Source organism: Thermobia domestica, chromosome 1 (assembly GCF_964235325.1).
Source record: "Thermobia domestica chromosome 1, izTheDome1.hap1.1, whole genome shotgun sequence".
In the NCBI taxonomy this organism is placed as follows: Eukaryota; Metazoa; Arthropoda; class Insecta; order Zygentoma; family Lepismatidae; genus Thermobia; species Thermobia domestica.
Genome location: NC_137454.1, coordinates 142,221,480 through 142,239,481, shown reverse-complemented (window position 1 = coordinate 142,239,481; position 18,002 = coordinate 142,221,480). Strand labels below are relative to the sequence as shown.

At 36.8% G+C, this 18,002-nt stretch overlaps 1 protein-coding gene across 2 annotated transcripts in view; it reads left to right on the top strand.

Annotated features, from left to right (window-relative positions):
* The window catches only part of Ddx56 (putative ATP-dependent RNA helicase DDX56), a 57,051-nt gene that overhangs the window by 7,189 nt on the left and 31,860 nt on the right, over nucleotides 1-18,002 (top strand). For both annotated transcript variants that reach the window (XM_081763877.1, XM_081763881.1), the window contains exons 2-3: nucleotides 610-771; nucleotides 6,782-6,916. In XM_081763877.1, the coding sequence (XP_081620003.1) occupies nucleotides 610-771; nucleotides 6,782-6,916 (297 nt within the window). The remainder of the gene's footprint in view (nucleotides 1-609; nucleotides 772-6,781; nucleotides 6,917-18,002) is intronic.

The following is an 18,002-nucleotide window of genomic DNA, read 5'->3' as shown; positions in this document are numbered from 1 at the left end:
TGTTCGACTGCCTACAGGAAGGACGTGGATATTTTCAGTATTTTTCATAAAGGTCAGATATTATGTGCCTTCTTCCAATTAATTAATGGTAATGTAACTTAATGCGTTTTACCACTAACACTTTATTTTTTTCTTCAATGAAATTCAAGTCTATTCCAGTTGTAAGGTACGCTGATGGATATTTGCTCTTTTTCTTGAGGTGTTACTTAAGCTCCCTCGTGGCTAAGCGGTTAGCGTACTCACCTTTGGCATGAGAGACCCGGGTTCGATTCCTGACAGGAACTCAGGTTCTGATCCCACATTAAGCTGTAGGTTCACGTTTCATATAGTCCCACTGGTGAAAGGTACTCTACTAAACTAAAAATCAAATTGAGTCATTACCTGATGAATTACCGGATGAATTTAAACCAGTAAACATAGTTCCATAAATCTCCTACCCTTCCTTGATAATTTGCCACAAACCGTATGAAAATCGGACGTGAGTTAGAAATTCTATAAACACATTAAATTAATCAGTTCCAGAAAGAAATCACCGTGTATAAGCATTATACTATTGCATACCATTGTTTTCACAAATGTTTAATGATGAAATATTGATTCTTCGTATAGGCAATTGCAAGATTAGGATGGCTTGAACCAACCCTTATTCAAGAGAAGGCAATTCCTCTTCTACTTGAAGGAAAGGACGTTTTGATGCGAGCGCGCACAGGTTCAGGAAAAACAGCAGCTTTTGGAATACCGTTGATACAAAAAATTTTAAATTCAAAACAGGTAAGCTGAAGTCTTCTTTAGAAATATCTTCTATATATGTAAAAATGAATCTATATGTGTGTTTGTATGTATCAGCATAACTGTGGAATACCTGGAGCAATTTTAAACAAACTAGATAGGAGGAAATAGGAGGGGTGACATAAAAATGATCGAAAATAGACTAAATTAGTGTCGAATCTATAGTTGTCAGAGTCGTTGAGATAAATAGTGACACATCCCGATGCAGTTCAAGTCCAAGTTCAGCCCACATTAGCATCCCTAAAAGGACGAAAATTATTGAAAACTACCAATATTAGTGTTAAATTTACAGTCTCCGGGGTTCCTCAGTTGATTGGTGATAGTTTCAACACCATTTAAATGCAAGCTCAGCCCCTCAGTAGGGGGAAGACCCTCTAGCACCCTTATGACGGAGTAGGACGGATGACATGTAAAATGACAGTAAAAGGCCTATATTAGAGTAGATTCCATGGTTTTTGGAGTCGCTGAGATAACTAGTGACACGTCCCGATGCTGTTTAAATCCAAGTTTAGCCCCCATTAGTACCCCTTGGAGGCGAGAGGACCGTGACGTGAAAAAAAAAATCTAAAGCGACTAATATATGTATCGAATCTATAGTTTTTGGGTTCCCTAAGTTGGTTGATGATACTCACTATGCCATTTAAGTATACATTTAACACTTATTCCACCCTTATAGCGGTGGGAAGAGGTTGACATGTAAAAATAGTCGAAAACGACCTTATTAACGTTGAATCCATAGTTCTAAGGAATTAGGTTGCAGTCATGATGACATTTAGTTCCAAGTTTAGGCATGAACGGACATGCCAGCTGTATTTGGAATTTACAGGGGCAGCGCCAAAGCGTTACTCGTACATCTATATATATTTTGATATATATGTGTGTAAATGTATCTTCCAGCATAACTCCGGAACATCTGAAGCAGTTTCTACCAAACTTGATAGACATATATGACTTTCAGTCTGGAAAAAGTACTGTGGAAATAAGGCATCCCAAGGAGTGGCAGTTGGAAGGAGTGCCATGTAAAAATTATGTAAAACTACTGATATTAGTTCGCAATCTATAATTTTTCGAGGTCGCTGAAACGAATAGTGACGCCCCTAATGCCGTTTAAGTCCAAGTTTAGCCTCATCGGCAGAGGGTGAAGGTTGGAGAGGTGAAGAATAAATATAAAAAATGACTTGAGATTTGTCTCGAATTCATAGTTTTCGAAGTAGAGAAAACGTCTGACCCGTTTGAAATTATTTTTGGATGATAGTACCCATTTTAAGTTGTTTTCTAATCATATTAATTTGATTAAAGGCGTATTCTGAGGGAGTATGGTGTTTATTTATCCAAAAGTAGACCATCTTCTGTACTTTTATTATTACACTTTCATTAAAATAAATATTCTACGTAGAAAGGGGATTCGAATATTTCCCGTAAACCTATTGTCCTCGTGCGAAGAACAAGCATTTCAGCGAGTAAATAAATAAATGTCTGTTTTTCAGTGAATATATTCATTTAAATAAACAGCACTGTACAAGGTTCATTTATATTTTAAAAGTAAATGCAGATTTTATGCAATCATAATTGTAAGGAAAAAATTAACCATTGATTCAATTTAAGTGCTATATTTTATTTACCTGTTAGAACAGAAGTTTCAGCCTCCCCAAACAAGACTTGAAAGCATTCTATGTTGTAATTCCATAACGTAGTGGGTGGTGTATTGTACCACTGGACAACAATGATTCCGAAGTTTTTTTTTTATCACCCCTTTAGTTTTGTTTTCTTTTCTTTTAGTAACTAAATAACTGTCATCGGTCTATGTTATGTTTCTTCTTTTTTCCGTGTACGTGTGTTGACGTGACATTCATGTAGAGCCAAGTGACTTTCTCGTACATCTATATCTACTTGATCTATAGATTACTTGATCTGGATTAGTGAGGTCCGAGTACCTAGACCTGAACGGGATGATTTGATTTAAATTACTTTCTGTTTAAAGCAAGAGTCATCTAGCTAAATCAACTTTCCAAGTCCCTTCTTGTTCTTTTACCAGTATCTATAACGAAATGTTTTTCTACATATAAATGATACATAGCATTTAGTTTAAAATCTCTATTTTTGTATAATGGTAGAATTTATTTATGGTCCTTGAACAGAGAAAAGAATCTTCAATTACAGCAGGTTAATAATATAGATTCTTTACACATTATAATATGTCTATATTTACATCCTTGACTTGGACCATAGAATCCCCTAAAATAGCAACATAAACATAGGCAGTGATGCTATCACTAAAGGTCAGTACAGAACCTATTGAAAACCAGGATATTGCAACCTACAGCATCGCAGAGCCGCCGCCGTTCCACAATTGGGGGGAGACACTGCAAATCATATGCTTCTTTCGGCATCTGCCATACACAAATACAGTTCATTGGCTGAAATAAGGTTCACAATGACTCATCCAACCATATCACACGTTTCCAGTCATCAGCTATTCCTGTTGAGCTATCACGGCTTCATTGGCGCCGTGGTAAAGCGTTATGCTACCTTATTAGCGGTTTCGCCCGTACAACTTGACAGCATGTGCCCATGTTACGTAACTCGCGGTAGACTATGATTGTTGACAGAATTGGGAAGCGATACTTGAGTTTCTCCAACAATTGTACCGAATTCTTACGACGGTTGTGAGTGATAATCGGTTTTAATGCTTGGCGGAATCTGTCACTGAGGGCTCTCCGACCACTGTTTTTCTTTGCCGATGTGGTTTTACAGTGAATTTTGTAAGTCGTCAGTACGCGGGACACTGTCCCTCGCGACATATCCTGAGGTCGCCGCTTGACAATTGCCAGCCCAGACATTTGACCTGTTTACAACTCCAGGTGTTTCTGTTATTTTGATAGCTGTCTGTATGTATTTATGATAATCATAGATGCTCACAAAATAACGTAAACCCTGTGAAAAATTTAATACTATAGCACTGCATGTGCATGGTGCTATCCATGAAGCAGATGGAATTAGGCTAATATGGAAAACAGATAAAACGGCTGGAAGGGGAAAGAGAACTGGTAAGAAGAGAAGCAGACTCCATTCAATTGGACAGTGAAAACAAAGTACAAGAATTGTGAAAGAAAATAACGCAAAGTAAAATTTCTTTGTGTATGCATCAATTTCATAAACAAGCACATTCCGTGTAATTAGACGATAACATTAAAGTAGTGTAAAAACTGGAGAAAAAAAAAGAACCGGAAGTAGCATTTAAAATTTTAAATGTGTTAATTTCGTAAATAGTTTGTATCAGTCAGATTCTTAATAATATGCAACTGAACGTTCAGTTGAATTCCATGTAATCAGTATATGTGTGAACTATGTATATTGTTATATATTCCACGAGTCAGGTGGAATTAAAACAATAAAATGTGATATAAATATTTGTAAGGAGGTTTATATATTGTAATATTAAACTGTAACATTAAATTGTAATATTAAATTAACTTTCAAAGATAGAACGTAAAGGCGATGTATGGTCGGCTATAAGGGGAAGAGGAGGGTGAAAAAAAGTAAGAGAGAATTCATATTGAAGTCAGGGTAGTTAAAACAAAAATATTTGTAGAAACGCTGAAGCAGATTGATGCTTCGTTTGAAGATTCTACAGGAAGCCTGATTGGCTAACTATGGCGATGCATTTCAGAAATATTATATCATTGTCCGCGTTGTCTGTCAGTCTCCACAGATCATCCACGTTTTCCGCTAGTCGCGTGTCAGCTTGTGAAGAATCAGTTCCTCTGCTATACAGTTATTTTAAAACTTCCTGTTAGTGGCGTGACAGCATGACTTTTTTCCCTCAACAGTGTCATCAGTTGCAAGACTGGCTATTTTTACGAAAAATGTGTTGTACTTTTTGTTTTTATTTGTGATTCTGACATTGAATGTCGCCTGAAAAAAATGGAACAACTTAACAGCTTCATCTTCGTACATCAGCGGATACTCTGTAGAGTTTCTGTCATGAAGTGACATAGTTTCTTTGACAAAACTTAATAATTCTATACTGTTTCAGCTACGACATGGTCCAATTCGTCAGTTTTTACGTCACTGCGCCATACGCTTACCAGTACTATATACTCAACCATCGAGAATCAACTCGCCATATTTCCCAGGAAAAATGTGGCGTCTGGAAAACACACAAGTCTTACTCTGGGGAACTCTTAGAGCTTACTGATTCTAATGGTAATGCAAGGAATGTTTAATGAATGATTTAGCGGAACTGAAATTTAGTTCATCTAGTGATACTGATGATAAATTCCTGCCCGTTCGCACATTCTACTTATTACCAACAATGAAAACCAAAAGGAGGAAGGGAAAATAAAGAAAGTAATCCATCTTGATGTTCATATTAATTGACTTCTATGAATTTACTTTAGCTAATTTCTTATAGTATAGGTTAGGGAATTTTTATCCCTATTCCGAAGAATAGATGTCAAATCATTCAGGCTATATGTGCATAGGTGTTCCACTGTTTTGATTTCTGTAAACAATTATCCGCCATCAATTTTTATATATTCCTGTTTAAGAATCTGTGTTGTTTGAACCCTGTTTCTCCACTTAATCCACTGCATTTCCGTAATTCTAGACGTAACAGTGAATGTTCTCTTTGATTTTGGTACTTTGGTTTCAAGCGTGTATTTATGGTTTGTTATTTTGATATTGTTATCATCTGCGGGTTCGATTTTGGGATTGCATTAGGATAGAGGGACCTGGGGTACACGTGTGTTACGATGTAAATTTGGGAAACTGTAGGTAAGTAAATATGGCAAAAGTAGCATTAAGCTGGAAAAAAGTGTCTAAATAAAAGAGTTGAGATAAACATTCATAAAATGTTTCATGTGCTGTATGGGACAGAAACATGAACATTACGCAAAAACGATTAAAAAAAAAAAAAAAATACTGAAAGCTTTTGAAATGTGGGTATGAAGAAGAATGGACAGAATTAGCTGGGTTGACTGGAAAACTAATGAGGGTATGTGTTAGAAATGGTTGGGGAAAAGAGAACAATTTTAGATGTAATTGAAGAGAGGAAATTTTTGGGAATGAGTCTTGTATGGAATAAGGCACGTGTTCGGAATGAGGCTTTTAAGATTGGAATCGTTATGTTACGGTATAATGGCACATGTCATTTTGTGATTAGGCTTTGCCAGATGTTAGTCTGTGAAAAGATGTCAAATTAAATTATAGGTGTATTTAAGATGGATTGATAAATTAGGAAGCTATTATGTTATTTTATGGATTGGGAATTGATATATCAAATTAGGTAATATGTACGTATGAATCAGTTTTATGCACTTTTAATAATGTAAATGCTGCTTAGAGGACAATTTGAGAGAGCAATTTGTTTTCGGTATAGGTGATGAAGCAATTAGTTGGAAACTATTGAGTATTGAATACGGAGAAACAATTATTAATGTTCAAATCGTCTTCAAATTCATATTGCAATGCTATACATCAGGAAAAGGACGGGGTATTTCGTAGAAGGACGAACCCCGCCTTATTCCATACAAGACTCATTCCCAACGGAAATGAAACTGGTTGAGATATTGGGTGAGGAGGAACTGTGCCACGAAGATATGCTAACGCGCTAAAAGATATGGTAGTAGGAAAAAAGGAGAACGACGAAGGAAGCTACAGTTGGTGAACGGCGTCAAAACATAAAAATCGTACGTGAAAACGTAAGAGGTTAGCTGAAGACTGTGGAGCATGGAAGCTTCTCAGTTGCAGCAGGTGCCCTGCCAATAATGGTAGAATACTTAACGATAATACTTGCGTTCGTTCCCTTTGCTCTAACCGTTTCTTACATTATTTATATCAAATTTATAGCAGCTTAAGGGAAATTTTAAATACAAACGAAAAGATATTTGTATATTATATATTTGCTTCGTTGTTATGCCGATTTTGCATTAAATCCTATTTATCTGACAAATATATTTATAGTTAAAATGAAACTTTTATTTGATTGTAGGTGGCGCGGGAGCAGTCAATAAAAGCGCTGGTACTAGCACCGACGAAGGAATTGTGTCACCAGATTCATTCTCATTTCCAAGAGTTAACAGTTAAATGTTCCAGAGAAGTTCGATGCGTTGATATTTCTTCTCAGGTATGTCTCGGTTATACCTTTCTTTTTATATTTATATACACCGTAACGAGCTTCTGTTATATGTTGAATATATAAACTTGATATAGGGGGTTAGTACATGAAAACTCGAAAATCTTCCTAACAGCGTGTAAACGAATCATCTAGAAATGAATTTTGGAAGAGACAAGACCTAGATGCTTACAAGTGGAAACGGTGTTTGCGAAACAGACCGAAATATTGGCATCAATGATAGTAATGTGGAAGACTTCAATACAGGTACTTTGTCAAAATTGCCAACACCTTAGCCTCACTGGAATACAATTTCTCGTGAGATCAACAAAATCCAGCATTGCCGGGTCTGACTAGAGGAAGAATGGATGACCGTTCATATATTCACCAGATGGTGTTGGTTTTGCGGCGTCCACCCAGTGTTATGAGGATAGTTTGGAATGGGAGTTACTTGAAAGAAAGAAATAGCGTTCGATCTAAAAAGGAGTCATTGGCAACGAGGGGAGGATGTGCTGACTACATATCATAACGAAGGCATGAGTGCCACAAGCCTCCTTGTAGGCTTTGTCCCCCTGAGGGCTGTATTGTTTTTAGTTAAGATAATGGATCACCTTAACAAAATAAATCTTACCTAATTAATACGGTCATGGACTATAGCATAGCTTGTATAACTGGTGAATCACTGGCAGAGGAATGACGGACTATTCTTCACGCATTGCAGCCATGATTGAGGAGGAAATTACTTCAGATTCGTTGCTTTAAAACTGATCGTAGATATTCAACAATTCCAAGTCGAGGAATTGTGCGGGCTAGAGGAGGTGATGAAGTTCATCCTGACATTTTTCAGATCGCACCCAAATACGTTCAGCTGTGTATATATGAAGCATTATCATGAAAGATTGCATTGTTGTTTAGCAACAACAACTGTATCCTAGTTTGTACCTCGTCTCCTAAAATGTACACAATCACTGGGAATAATTCGTCTTTCGAGAGAAGTAATCGGTCCATATTTCTTGTCGAATGGTTGTCTTTTCACGTTTTATACTGTCGACACATTCTTTTTCGCGGTACTGTGTTGGGAGCTGTGATCAGATTTATCAAAATCGCAACTCTACTGCAGAGATGTAGAGGTCAGCAGCTCCTGTTAAACTATAATTGTAGACATGAGTCATTTCAAATGCTGATTGAGTTTTGCAGTTAGCTTTTGCCTCATTTGTTTTATGGTTCATTGTGATAAATCCCTTCAATGTTTATCATTCCCTGTTACCTAGACTTTGTTGCCGTCTGCTATTCCTCTTCTCTGATGATATCTTGCCACAAGTTTTGTATGTCATCATCTTCTCGGACACTGTTCCCTTGATACGCCGAACACATTTGCAGTTTTGGATATAATTACTCCAACTAACGGCACACCAAAATTTACCACTTTGAAAATCGAGAGGTCTCCCAATTTACATAACTAATGTCTCGTCTGTGCACAAGCGAATACATACCACTCATTATCACAAATCATAGTACGAACAGGACAGTCGTATTGCACGGATGTTTAGTGTTAACAACTAAACATCACGTGTTATAGTGTGTATATATATTTCCATTATTTTGATTAATTATCTGTACATCAAAATGCCTAGAAGTAACTTTTATTAGATAAGAAAAAGCTTATCTGAAACCAAAGAATAGATGAATGATGAAAATGTGTACTTCGTGTAGAATCTTCTTTTGTCTGATTGTTACAACTGAAGTGAAATCTTTGAGTTTTACGTCCCACATTATGCCAGCTAGGCTAAAGGAGACTGTGATGATGAGAAATGAATCAAATGGTGGAATGAAGAAAGTGGGAGGAAACGGGAGAACCCCGAGGAAACCCACACATACCGTGTTTGTCCACCACAAAGTTCACTTGGTGCGAGCTGGGATCGAACCAGGGACCCCGTGCGCCATAGGTGAACGCTCTACTACTGAGCCACCGCGGCCCTAATTGTTGCAACTGAATTGAAAGTGGAATAAATAAATAAAAGCATCATTCTGCTTGTTCTAATTTATTGTTTAAAACGGTGGGTACTAACTCGCAATGATGAAGACAGTGTTTCGAAAACAAAGTCTTATGGAAGATATACCTATGTTTTTGTTGGAGAAAACGTACAACAACAAGCGGACGTACGAAGTCTGGGCTTAGTATTTTGTGTCCTTACACAACACCAAGGTTGTGAAAGACGGAACCAACTATTGATAAGGGCTCCGATCCACACGCTCGAGGTTTGGATACGTTGCAATGGACAGGTACACAGACCATCATGGAAGATTAACCTTCACAGTATAGGCCGTTCCCCACCACATTTTCTCGCCTCCAAAAGAAGTGGATTAGAAGATCACGCCACTGCCCTGGCAGCGAGTACAGATGTTACACAACTTGGAACTACACAGTTTGTCGAGAGACGTCTAAGATGAGAGAGATGCACAGTGTGTATGGGATATATGTGAGGAGCGCATTGTGGCGATTGAGAAGCCAGTAGTAAAAAGTCTTTAAGAAGGCCACAAAGATTAATTGATTGAATGTAGCTCCCATTTTCAGCACTGAGGCTGTAAGGGACTTGTTGAAGTGGGATTCAAACATCTACTCGGAGTTTAAGCCGAGACTTGGCATCCCTTAGGAATCGAACCGGAAACCTCGCATTTTGAAAGCACGCAGTAGTAGTGGTCCGCGTATGCGCGAATGACTCATCCTCACTCTTGTGACGTCATAGGTCAAAGGTCAATGACCTTGGCCCGGGGTCAATGACCTAGGGATACCTAGGACCACCCCCTCTAAATTTTGGCAGGGGTACCTTGGCCCACCCCCTAAATTTTGGCAGGGGTACATAGGACCACCCCCCTTAAATTTCGGAAATTGCCAAATCTAAAAATTTGGTATGGTAGCCTAGGACCATAGTATGTACCTCTATCAGTATTGGGTGTCTATGTCGTTCCCTTTCATGGGTAAAAAATTGCCAAAAATTCAAATTTCGGAGGTTTTTGACCTAATTTATCCCCTTGGATGAGGTATTATTACCCTATATAGTTATATGGGCGTATACAGGGGTCCATTACCTTTCATAAGACATGGGTACATTAATGCACCCCTTGAAATTTTTGGGAGGGGTACCTTGGCCCACCCCTTAAATTTTGGAAATTGCCCAATTTAAACATTTGGTATTATAGTACAGGACCCTAATATGTATTATGATAAATTTGGGTGGTCCACCTCGTTTCCTTCTAGGGGTACAAAATTGCCAAAATATAAACGTAAGCAATACGTTATACCACGTGTTTTGTTTCGACCTAAGTTATCCTTTTGATGAGGTGTTATTACCCTATATGGTTATATGGGAGTATACAGGGGTCCATTACCTTTCATAAGACATGGGTATATTAATGCACCCCGGGAGGGGTACCTTGGCCCACCCCTTCATTTTTAAAAATTGCCCAATTTAAACATTTGGTATTATAGTATAGGACGCTAATATGGATCACTATAAATTTGGGTGGTCCACCTCGTTCCCTTTCATGGGTACGAAATTGCCAAATTTAGGTACAACCACGTGTTTGGTTTTTGATTTAATTTATTCCCTTGGATGAGGTCCTATTACCTTATATGGTTATATGGTCATGTATAGGGGATCCATTATCTATTATAAGACATGGGTACATTGGTGCACCCCGGGAGGGGGTACCTTGGCCCACCCCTTAAATTTTGGAAATTGCCCAATTTCAACATTTGGTATTATAGTACAGGACCTGATAAATTTGGATGGTCCACATCGTTCCCTTTTAGGGGTACAAAAATTGCCAAAATATAAACGTTGTACCACGTGTTTGTTTTTTTGGTCCATTTTATCCCCTTTGATGAGATTCTATGATTACAGGGGTTCATTTCTTATCATAAGACATGGGCACCCTTCTTAAATTTTGGCAATGGGGGGTCCACTGAAATTGTCCAATTGAAGCATAGTACAGGACCTCAATATGTTTCGGTGGTCCTATTACCAAATTTGTTTAGTACAACCACGTGTTCGGTTACTGACTCAATTAAGGTTATAAGGTATGGATGGGTATCCCCTTTCAATTTGGTAGGACCCTTCGGGTGTAGTACAGTCACGTGATCGATGATTTGGTTTTAATGCGCGACGAGGTCCCTGGTCAATGTTCTCTAGGAATTAGGTGGAAACTTTGCACAGGGTTCTCGTCTTATATCGCACAGTTCTTTAGGAGAATCTGATAACGTTGTATGTGGAATGGACAATAAAAACACATAAATAAGTATAAATTGTATTTTATTCATTTTTCTGGTTTCTTCTTTTTCTTTCTTATTGACAATGTTTGTATATTGAGCTGGGTTTCTTCATTAGACTGCCTCCTCTTCTTGATTGTAATGATTTGTTTCCATGTTTTGCAGCATAGCACCCGTTTGCAAAGCTTCGTATTGTGAATTCTGTAAAAAAGAACGAGGAAAAAGATGATTAGTATAGAAATAGATGATGATAAAACAAATACACTTACAATGATAAATATGATAAAATTACCTGGAAGGTATATTGCAACAGTCTACGATCATTAACCGTGGGTACTGTTGTGAACAAATATTGAATTTCACGCAGAGATTTTCCTTGGGCTTTACAGCACAAATAAAAATAAGCATAATAGCCACATACGGATGAACCAAGACTTTGCATTTGGCTATTATTATATTTATAGTATATACAATGAAGTTTTAAGAATGCAACATGTTGTGGTACATAAGGAGGAAGGCCATAGCTGTCAAAATATTCTCCAACACCGCGATGATCAATATAAATTGCAATCCAATGACTTCCTAGTTTTGTGGATGGATCTGTATTTACAATCATTGCCAGAGGAAGAGAAATCCGTGAGGGCAACTCATCGCTTGCAAATACCCCGGTAAAATGATTTCTGAATAATGGACTACCGTTTAAAGCACTAGCTAATTGTAATGTATTCAACATCGTGAATGGAAATGATACATAACGTATACGTACCTTGTAATTTAAAAGTCCAGGATAATGTTGCGCTGGTGGTCTATCTCTAGGAGTGAGGAAAACTCTCCATACACAATACAGTTTGCAGGTGCTGCTAATTTCTCTTGGAAATGAACTTCCAATCGGATGGCTCCATGTCGTTGTAAATTCCAATAGTGACAATCTCCAGCAGAAGAATCGGGAGTTAGGTCAAATACAAACAGTGTATATCCATTCTTGTAGTCGGCTCTTGAAATTGTATTTCCAGTATTGGTAAAATGTATGCCAGAGCCTGAGAACAATGTGTGGTACGATGAAATGTAGAGATTTTCTTCAAAGTTGGGTTGCAACGGTTTTGAAGGTACAGCTTTTCCATCCACGTACAGTGTAAAGAAATTAATGTTTAGATGTTGAAATTCAAATGGATTGGTGGTAATAGTTCCACTGGATGCTTCATTCGATGTAAATCCTACAATAATACGATTTGGCAATGTTCCCATAAACAGGTTATCAATAGTTTTGGATTGTATATCCTTCGGGATGGTAAATGATTTCATTTGAACCCTTGTCAGAGGATACTTTGCCGGTGTAGATTGTAAAATTTTATTGTGTGCCAATTTGACACTAGGGCTGATGCTGACTTTTTTCACCTGCAACGATGCATCTAGAATATTGATTTTTGCATTGACACCACTTTCACCGGCCATGAGACAAAAGTTTGGCTTTGCAGGAATAAGTTTCACACGTAATTCCACTCCATGAATTAAAAATTTATCTTGATTAAAAATGTCACAATGAAGATGTCCAATCATATCGAATTTCATACTTTGTTTTGTCAGTTCATAGCGTTGTTGAAATCCTTTGTTCTCACTTGTGGTTGCGTTCATATGACCAGCCGTATCTTGAAACCACATTGCTGTTTGTAAATGTGTATTTTTAGCTCCATCACTATAATTGAGTAGTTTTTCCAGGTACGAACGATATGGATGATTATGTGACGGAAATGAAATTAGTTTATTGTTCAAGTAGATTTGTACTTCACTAAACATAGCATTTAGAAAATCATTGACAGGTGCAATTGCTTTATCCGTATTGATGAAGGAGGAACCATCTGGTTTCACAATTTGTGCTTGGATGTATAATAAGGTTTGTGGTAAATCAATATATTCATCACTGCTACCACTCACTACAAATTCTATTGGTGAATTTTCAGCTATTGAACTAATTGGTTTGTAGCCAATAATACGATTGTCCAGAACACTGGTTTGCGTGGGCAACGTTGAAAAAATGTCCAATTCACTTTTTACACATTCACAGGATTGATGATGTAAGAAAGCCATCGTTGAATTAATCAAAAATATCTGGTGACGATGCCAATGATTTCTTCTTCTTCTTATGTGATAATTTACGTCTCTTTGTAGGATTGATGGTGTTGTTGATCGTTGGAAGGTCAACCTCAAACTGAGAGCAGTCATCCCATTTTCGTTTATGATATCCACTTCCCAGCATAGTTTTCAACTTGTTTTTAGCTTTTTCTTGTAAATTTGATTTTGCCTCTTGCATACGTTGATGAAACGATTCTTCCAGCGGTTGATTCGAGATCACAACATCATTAATCATATTGGCACCTGATTTTAATAATTCTTTTCCCACAGTTTTAGCGCCTTGCTTCACAAGTGGTAACACTGAACGAAATAAGCCACCAAGGAAACTTCCAATGCCATGTCCTGCTTGATAGGGACTTCCCACATAGACGTTACCGATACCAGACAACGCTTGTTTTTGGTAGTATTGCAAATACGGATCAGTCATGACGACGACGACGGAAATGTAGTTTTGTAGACACCGTTCCAAAGGTGAATGGCATAGGATGACCTGTGCTATCCCTTATATCGATTTGTATTTGCTCAAAATTCATTTTTTCCACCGGAACATAATGTGCAGGATTAAAGATTTGTACTGCATGACTTCCAAAAGTATGATTCACAGGATCCATGTTGACAATTCGTAGCAAGGGTACCATTGTATCTCCAACAATGACAGATTCAATAATGTCACAATAGACGTACATTTGTGATGGTAAGCCTAATCGTACATCCGGTGTATATTGTCCCTTTTCCATATCTTTTAAATCACTTTTCGGGTCAAATCCAAGCATTAAACTAACACTTGGTGACAATTGTACAGAAGTATGGATTTCCTTTTTGGGATGTCTTATGAGGCATATATTATTAGTTGCGTCATGAGATATAAATAAATTGGTTTCTTTATGATGTATATTAATTGCATGAATAAGATCCCGTATATTGTTATAATAGCGTACAGGGATCGTTACAACCTTCCACGGTTCCTGATCATTACTACTTGATGATTTGTAATATATTTTATTGTTTTTACTGTTAATGTTCAGCAAAGAATGTGGATAATGAATCTCTACAATTGCCACATCCCATTTCTGGCGAAACTCTACACGTCGTTGTAATTTCGTAATATATGAAGTCAATGTATTTTCTGGAAAATAATCCATGGAACTATTACTGGGAAGTGTAACGTAAAAATCTTGATCAGGTTCCATTCTTCTTCTTCTTCTTCAATGAAGTTGCAGGGATCCACGAATTGAATGAGGAAGGATATCCTTTCCACTGGACGAGATACTCCTTTCTGCGACCTTTTGTTCTTGTACGTAATATTTTATCGATGAGGAACGTCGAAGGGAGCGGTACTGGTTGTAATTCTTCTCTGTAGAAAACACCATCGATAAGTTGATGATTTAAATCCTCTAGTCGATACACTGGTGGGTTTCTTGGTACAATGGCTTTTACTCTGAATATTTCCCAAGTCCAGTTCTCGAGGTAACCCTTGTCAAAGATACGTTTTGTTTTACTTATACGAACAGTATCACCAACAGATAAATCCGTATCTTGTTTTGAACGTTGTAGCTTTTTGTCGTATAAGTTGTGCCACACCTCCAGTAAATTGTCCTGAGAAACGTTTGCAGGTGCCATTTTAATACTGGAATGCCGACTTTCATTGTATGCTTTTACAAGTAAAGGCAACACTTTGATGTAATTGTATGTTTGATATTTGGTAAAGTATTTCCACATACGATGTTTCAATGTCTGATTAAATCTTTCTGCGATGCTGGCTTTAATATCTGGATCCTTTGTTGTAACATGTTGCACGTTGTGTTTCCTGAAAAACTTTTGTACTGTCTTGTTGGTAAATTCAGTTCCTTGATCACTACGTAGCACAATTGGTTTCCTGTCCTGGAAAATCATTTCAAATGCATTCACTATATCCTCGGCACTTTTTGATTTTAGTGGTACAGCCCATCCGTACCGACTAAACACATCAATCACTGTAAGAATATAGCGGTAATTGTCATTATAGTTTTGAAGTGATTGTAAATCATTTAAATCACATTCCCATTGATCATCAATATTGTTGACAAGATAAAAATCTCTACGGAAACGACGACGTACAGGACGATGTAACGTGTAGGTAGGTTGTTTGTTTAACCAAAGTTTTATTTTGGCTAGAGGTATAGATTTTCCTGTGGCTTGCCATAATTTCTTTGCAGTAGAAAATGATGCAGGATGTGCTGGATTGTAATAAATGGATTTCAACTTTTTGTTCATGGTTTGTACGTTGACCATTGTGGAATGATACGTTTTCTTTTTGGTCGGACTTCTAAAACATCATCATCATCATCTTCTTCTTCTTCTTCTCCGGAAGAAAATAATTCAGGTGCCGGTTTTGGTGGTGCAGATCCTTCAGATGCTGTTGTACTATTATGCTTGACAATATAGTTTAATCTCCGTGGATTACCAATCAATTCTTGAGGTGTGTTTGACGATGCAAGGTAGTTGCAAAACAATTCCCAGCCTTGAGGATTAGAATGTTTCCTCGGTCGAGTCACATCGCACATTAAATCTACAATATTGGATCCTTGTAGTTTATTATCGTTGATGTACACTGTTCCTTTATGATCCCACGTAATTGCGTCATCTTGTTTTAAACGACGGAATAGTAGTTCGGCTTTCTTACGATACATTTGTGGTATTGCGGCTAAAATTTCTTGTTTCGTGCTATCGTCAACATTCGGGACGTCACCATCAGGTTTCATTGATGTAATTGTAAGTGGTATTGGTTCTTCTTGTTTACGTATCACATAAAGATATTTCTGTAATATTCTATTGTACTGATTCCATTTTTCTTCATCACTTGGATACGATGTATTCAATATAGATTGCATTTCACGATCGAGATTAGATTCTCGATTTTCACTCACACGGGATGATGATGCATGCATTCGTTGAAGCATTTCTGGTGGCACTAAAACCATCTTCTTGCTATGTTCCATGATGTTTATTGTTTAAACAAAATACTGGATAACACACTTCCTACAATAGGTGCAAGTAATGCAGGTAAGAATCCTCCTTGTTGTACGGCTAAATGTTTCTTCTTTTTATCCAATGATTTTGTATTGTCTACGAGATAGCGGAGCGTGTTCTTGTAACGCTTTAATCTTGACTTCTGCGCACTTGTCAGTGGAACATTGCCTTTTAAGACATTATAACAACATTCACAAATACTATGAATTAATGAAGCGTCTGCATTGGCAATAATAGCTTTACGCAATCTTGGTTTAGCTTTGTGCAGAGCACGTAGCAGATCAGCGTGTTTCACTGTAGGAGACATCGTGACAGACTAAGTCATTCTTTTCACATGCACAATAATTTAAACATGTTTTGTTGGTACGTAAACATAATGATGCAAATCGTCGGGAAAAATATTTGTACGAAATCGCATTTCTTCGGGTGTATCTTGTTTAAGATCCATCAGTAAATAACCATGTGGATTTCTTGTTGCGTCTGCATAACTTTCTTGTAGAAACAGTGGATGCTCAGGCATGATTTGATAACTCATATGCTTGATTTGTGACTTGTCACGTGGATTTTTAAACAACACCAAATACGAACAATTTAAACTCATATTTCTATTTGCTTTACTTTGATGAAATACATTTTGTGTTATAAAAATCACACTAATATTTCGATGATGTGATCCTTTTGTGAACATATCAACAATATCACTATTCACTTCTCGCATATGGTCATCAATAATAATCAAATGTGGTCCATCTTGAGGCTGAAAATCTTTCATTCGTGGAAGTCCTTCGTGAAATTCTACTGGAACTGGCATTGTTGCATACACGTCTTGCCATTCTGCATAATACCAGTATATCTTACGAAATTTTGCATTGATCATGGTTGGGAGATGTGACAGTAATCGCTTCACAAAATACGTTTTTCCACACCCACTAGGCCCTGCGAGAATACAGGTAAATGGATGTTTCCACTGTGTATCCATGATGAACACTAACACCTTGTTTCAAAAATGATGCGTATTTAAAGCGAGTACAAATTTTCTTTTTGTTTTAGATTGTAAACTCTTGCACTCACTGGTGTGAAAAGGTTAAAACCGTTCATCTGTTTATCGAGTAGTTGAAAACCGTTTATTTGTTAATCGAATAGTTGAAAACCGTTTATTTGTTAATCGAATAGTTAAAAACCGGATAAAGTTTAACGGTTAACCGTGAAAGCTGATCACTGTTTGATTTAAATTCTATTTGAAAATTTTTCGTTTGAAATTTGTTTTGTAATTTTTGTTTCAAAAATTTTGTTTAAATTTTTTTGTTTCAAAATTTTTGTTTCAAATTTTGTTTAAAAATTTTTTCGTTTGAAATTTTTTTTTGTTGAAAATTTTTGTTTTGAAATTTTTGTTTTCAAAATTTTGTTTGAAATATTTTTCGTTTGAAAATTTTTAATTTTTTTTGTTGCAAAATTTTTTGTTTAAATTTTTTTGTTCGAAATTTTTGTTTTGAAATTTTTCGTTTCCAATTTTTTTTGTTTAAAATTTTTTTGTTTCAAACTAAAAAACTTTTTGTTTGAAATTTAAGTTTAAAAAATGTTCGAATTTTTTGTTTAAAATTTTTTGTTTGAACATTTTTGTTTCGAAATTTTTTCGTTTCAATTTTTGTTTTCATTTTTTTAGTTTGAAAAGTTGAAAAAAAAAGTTTT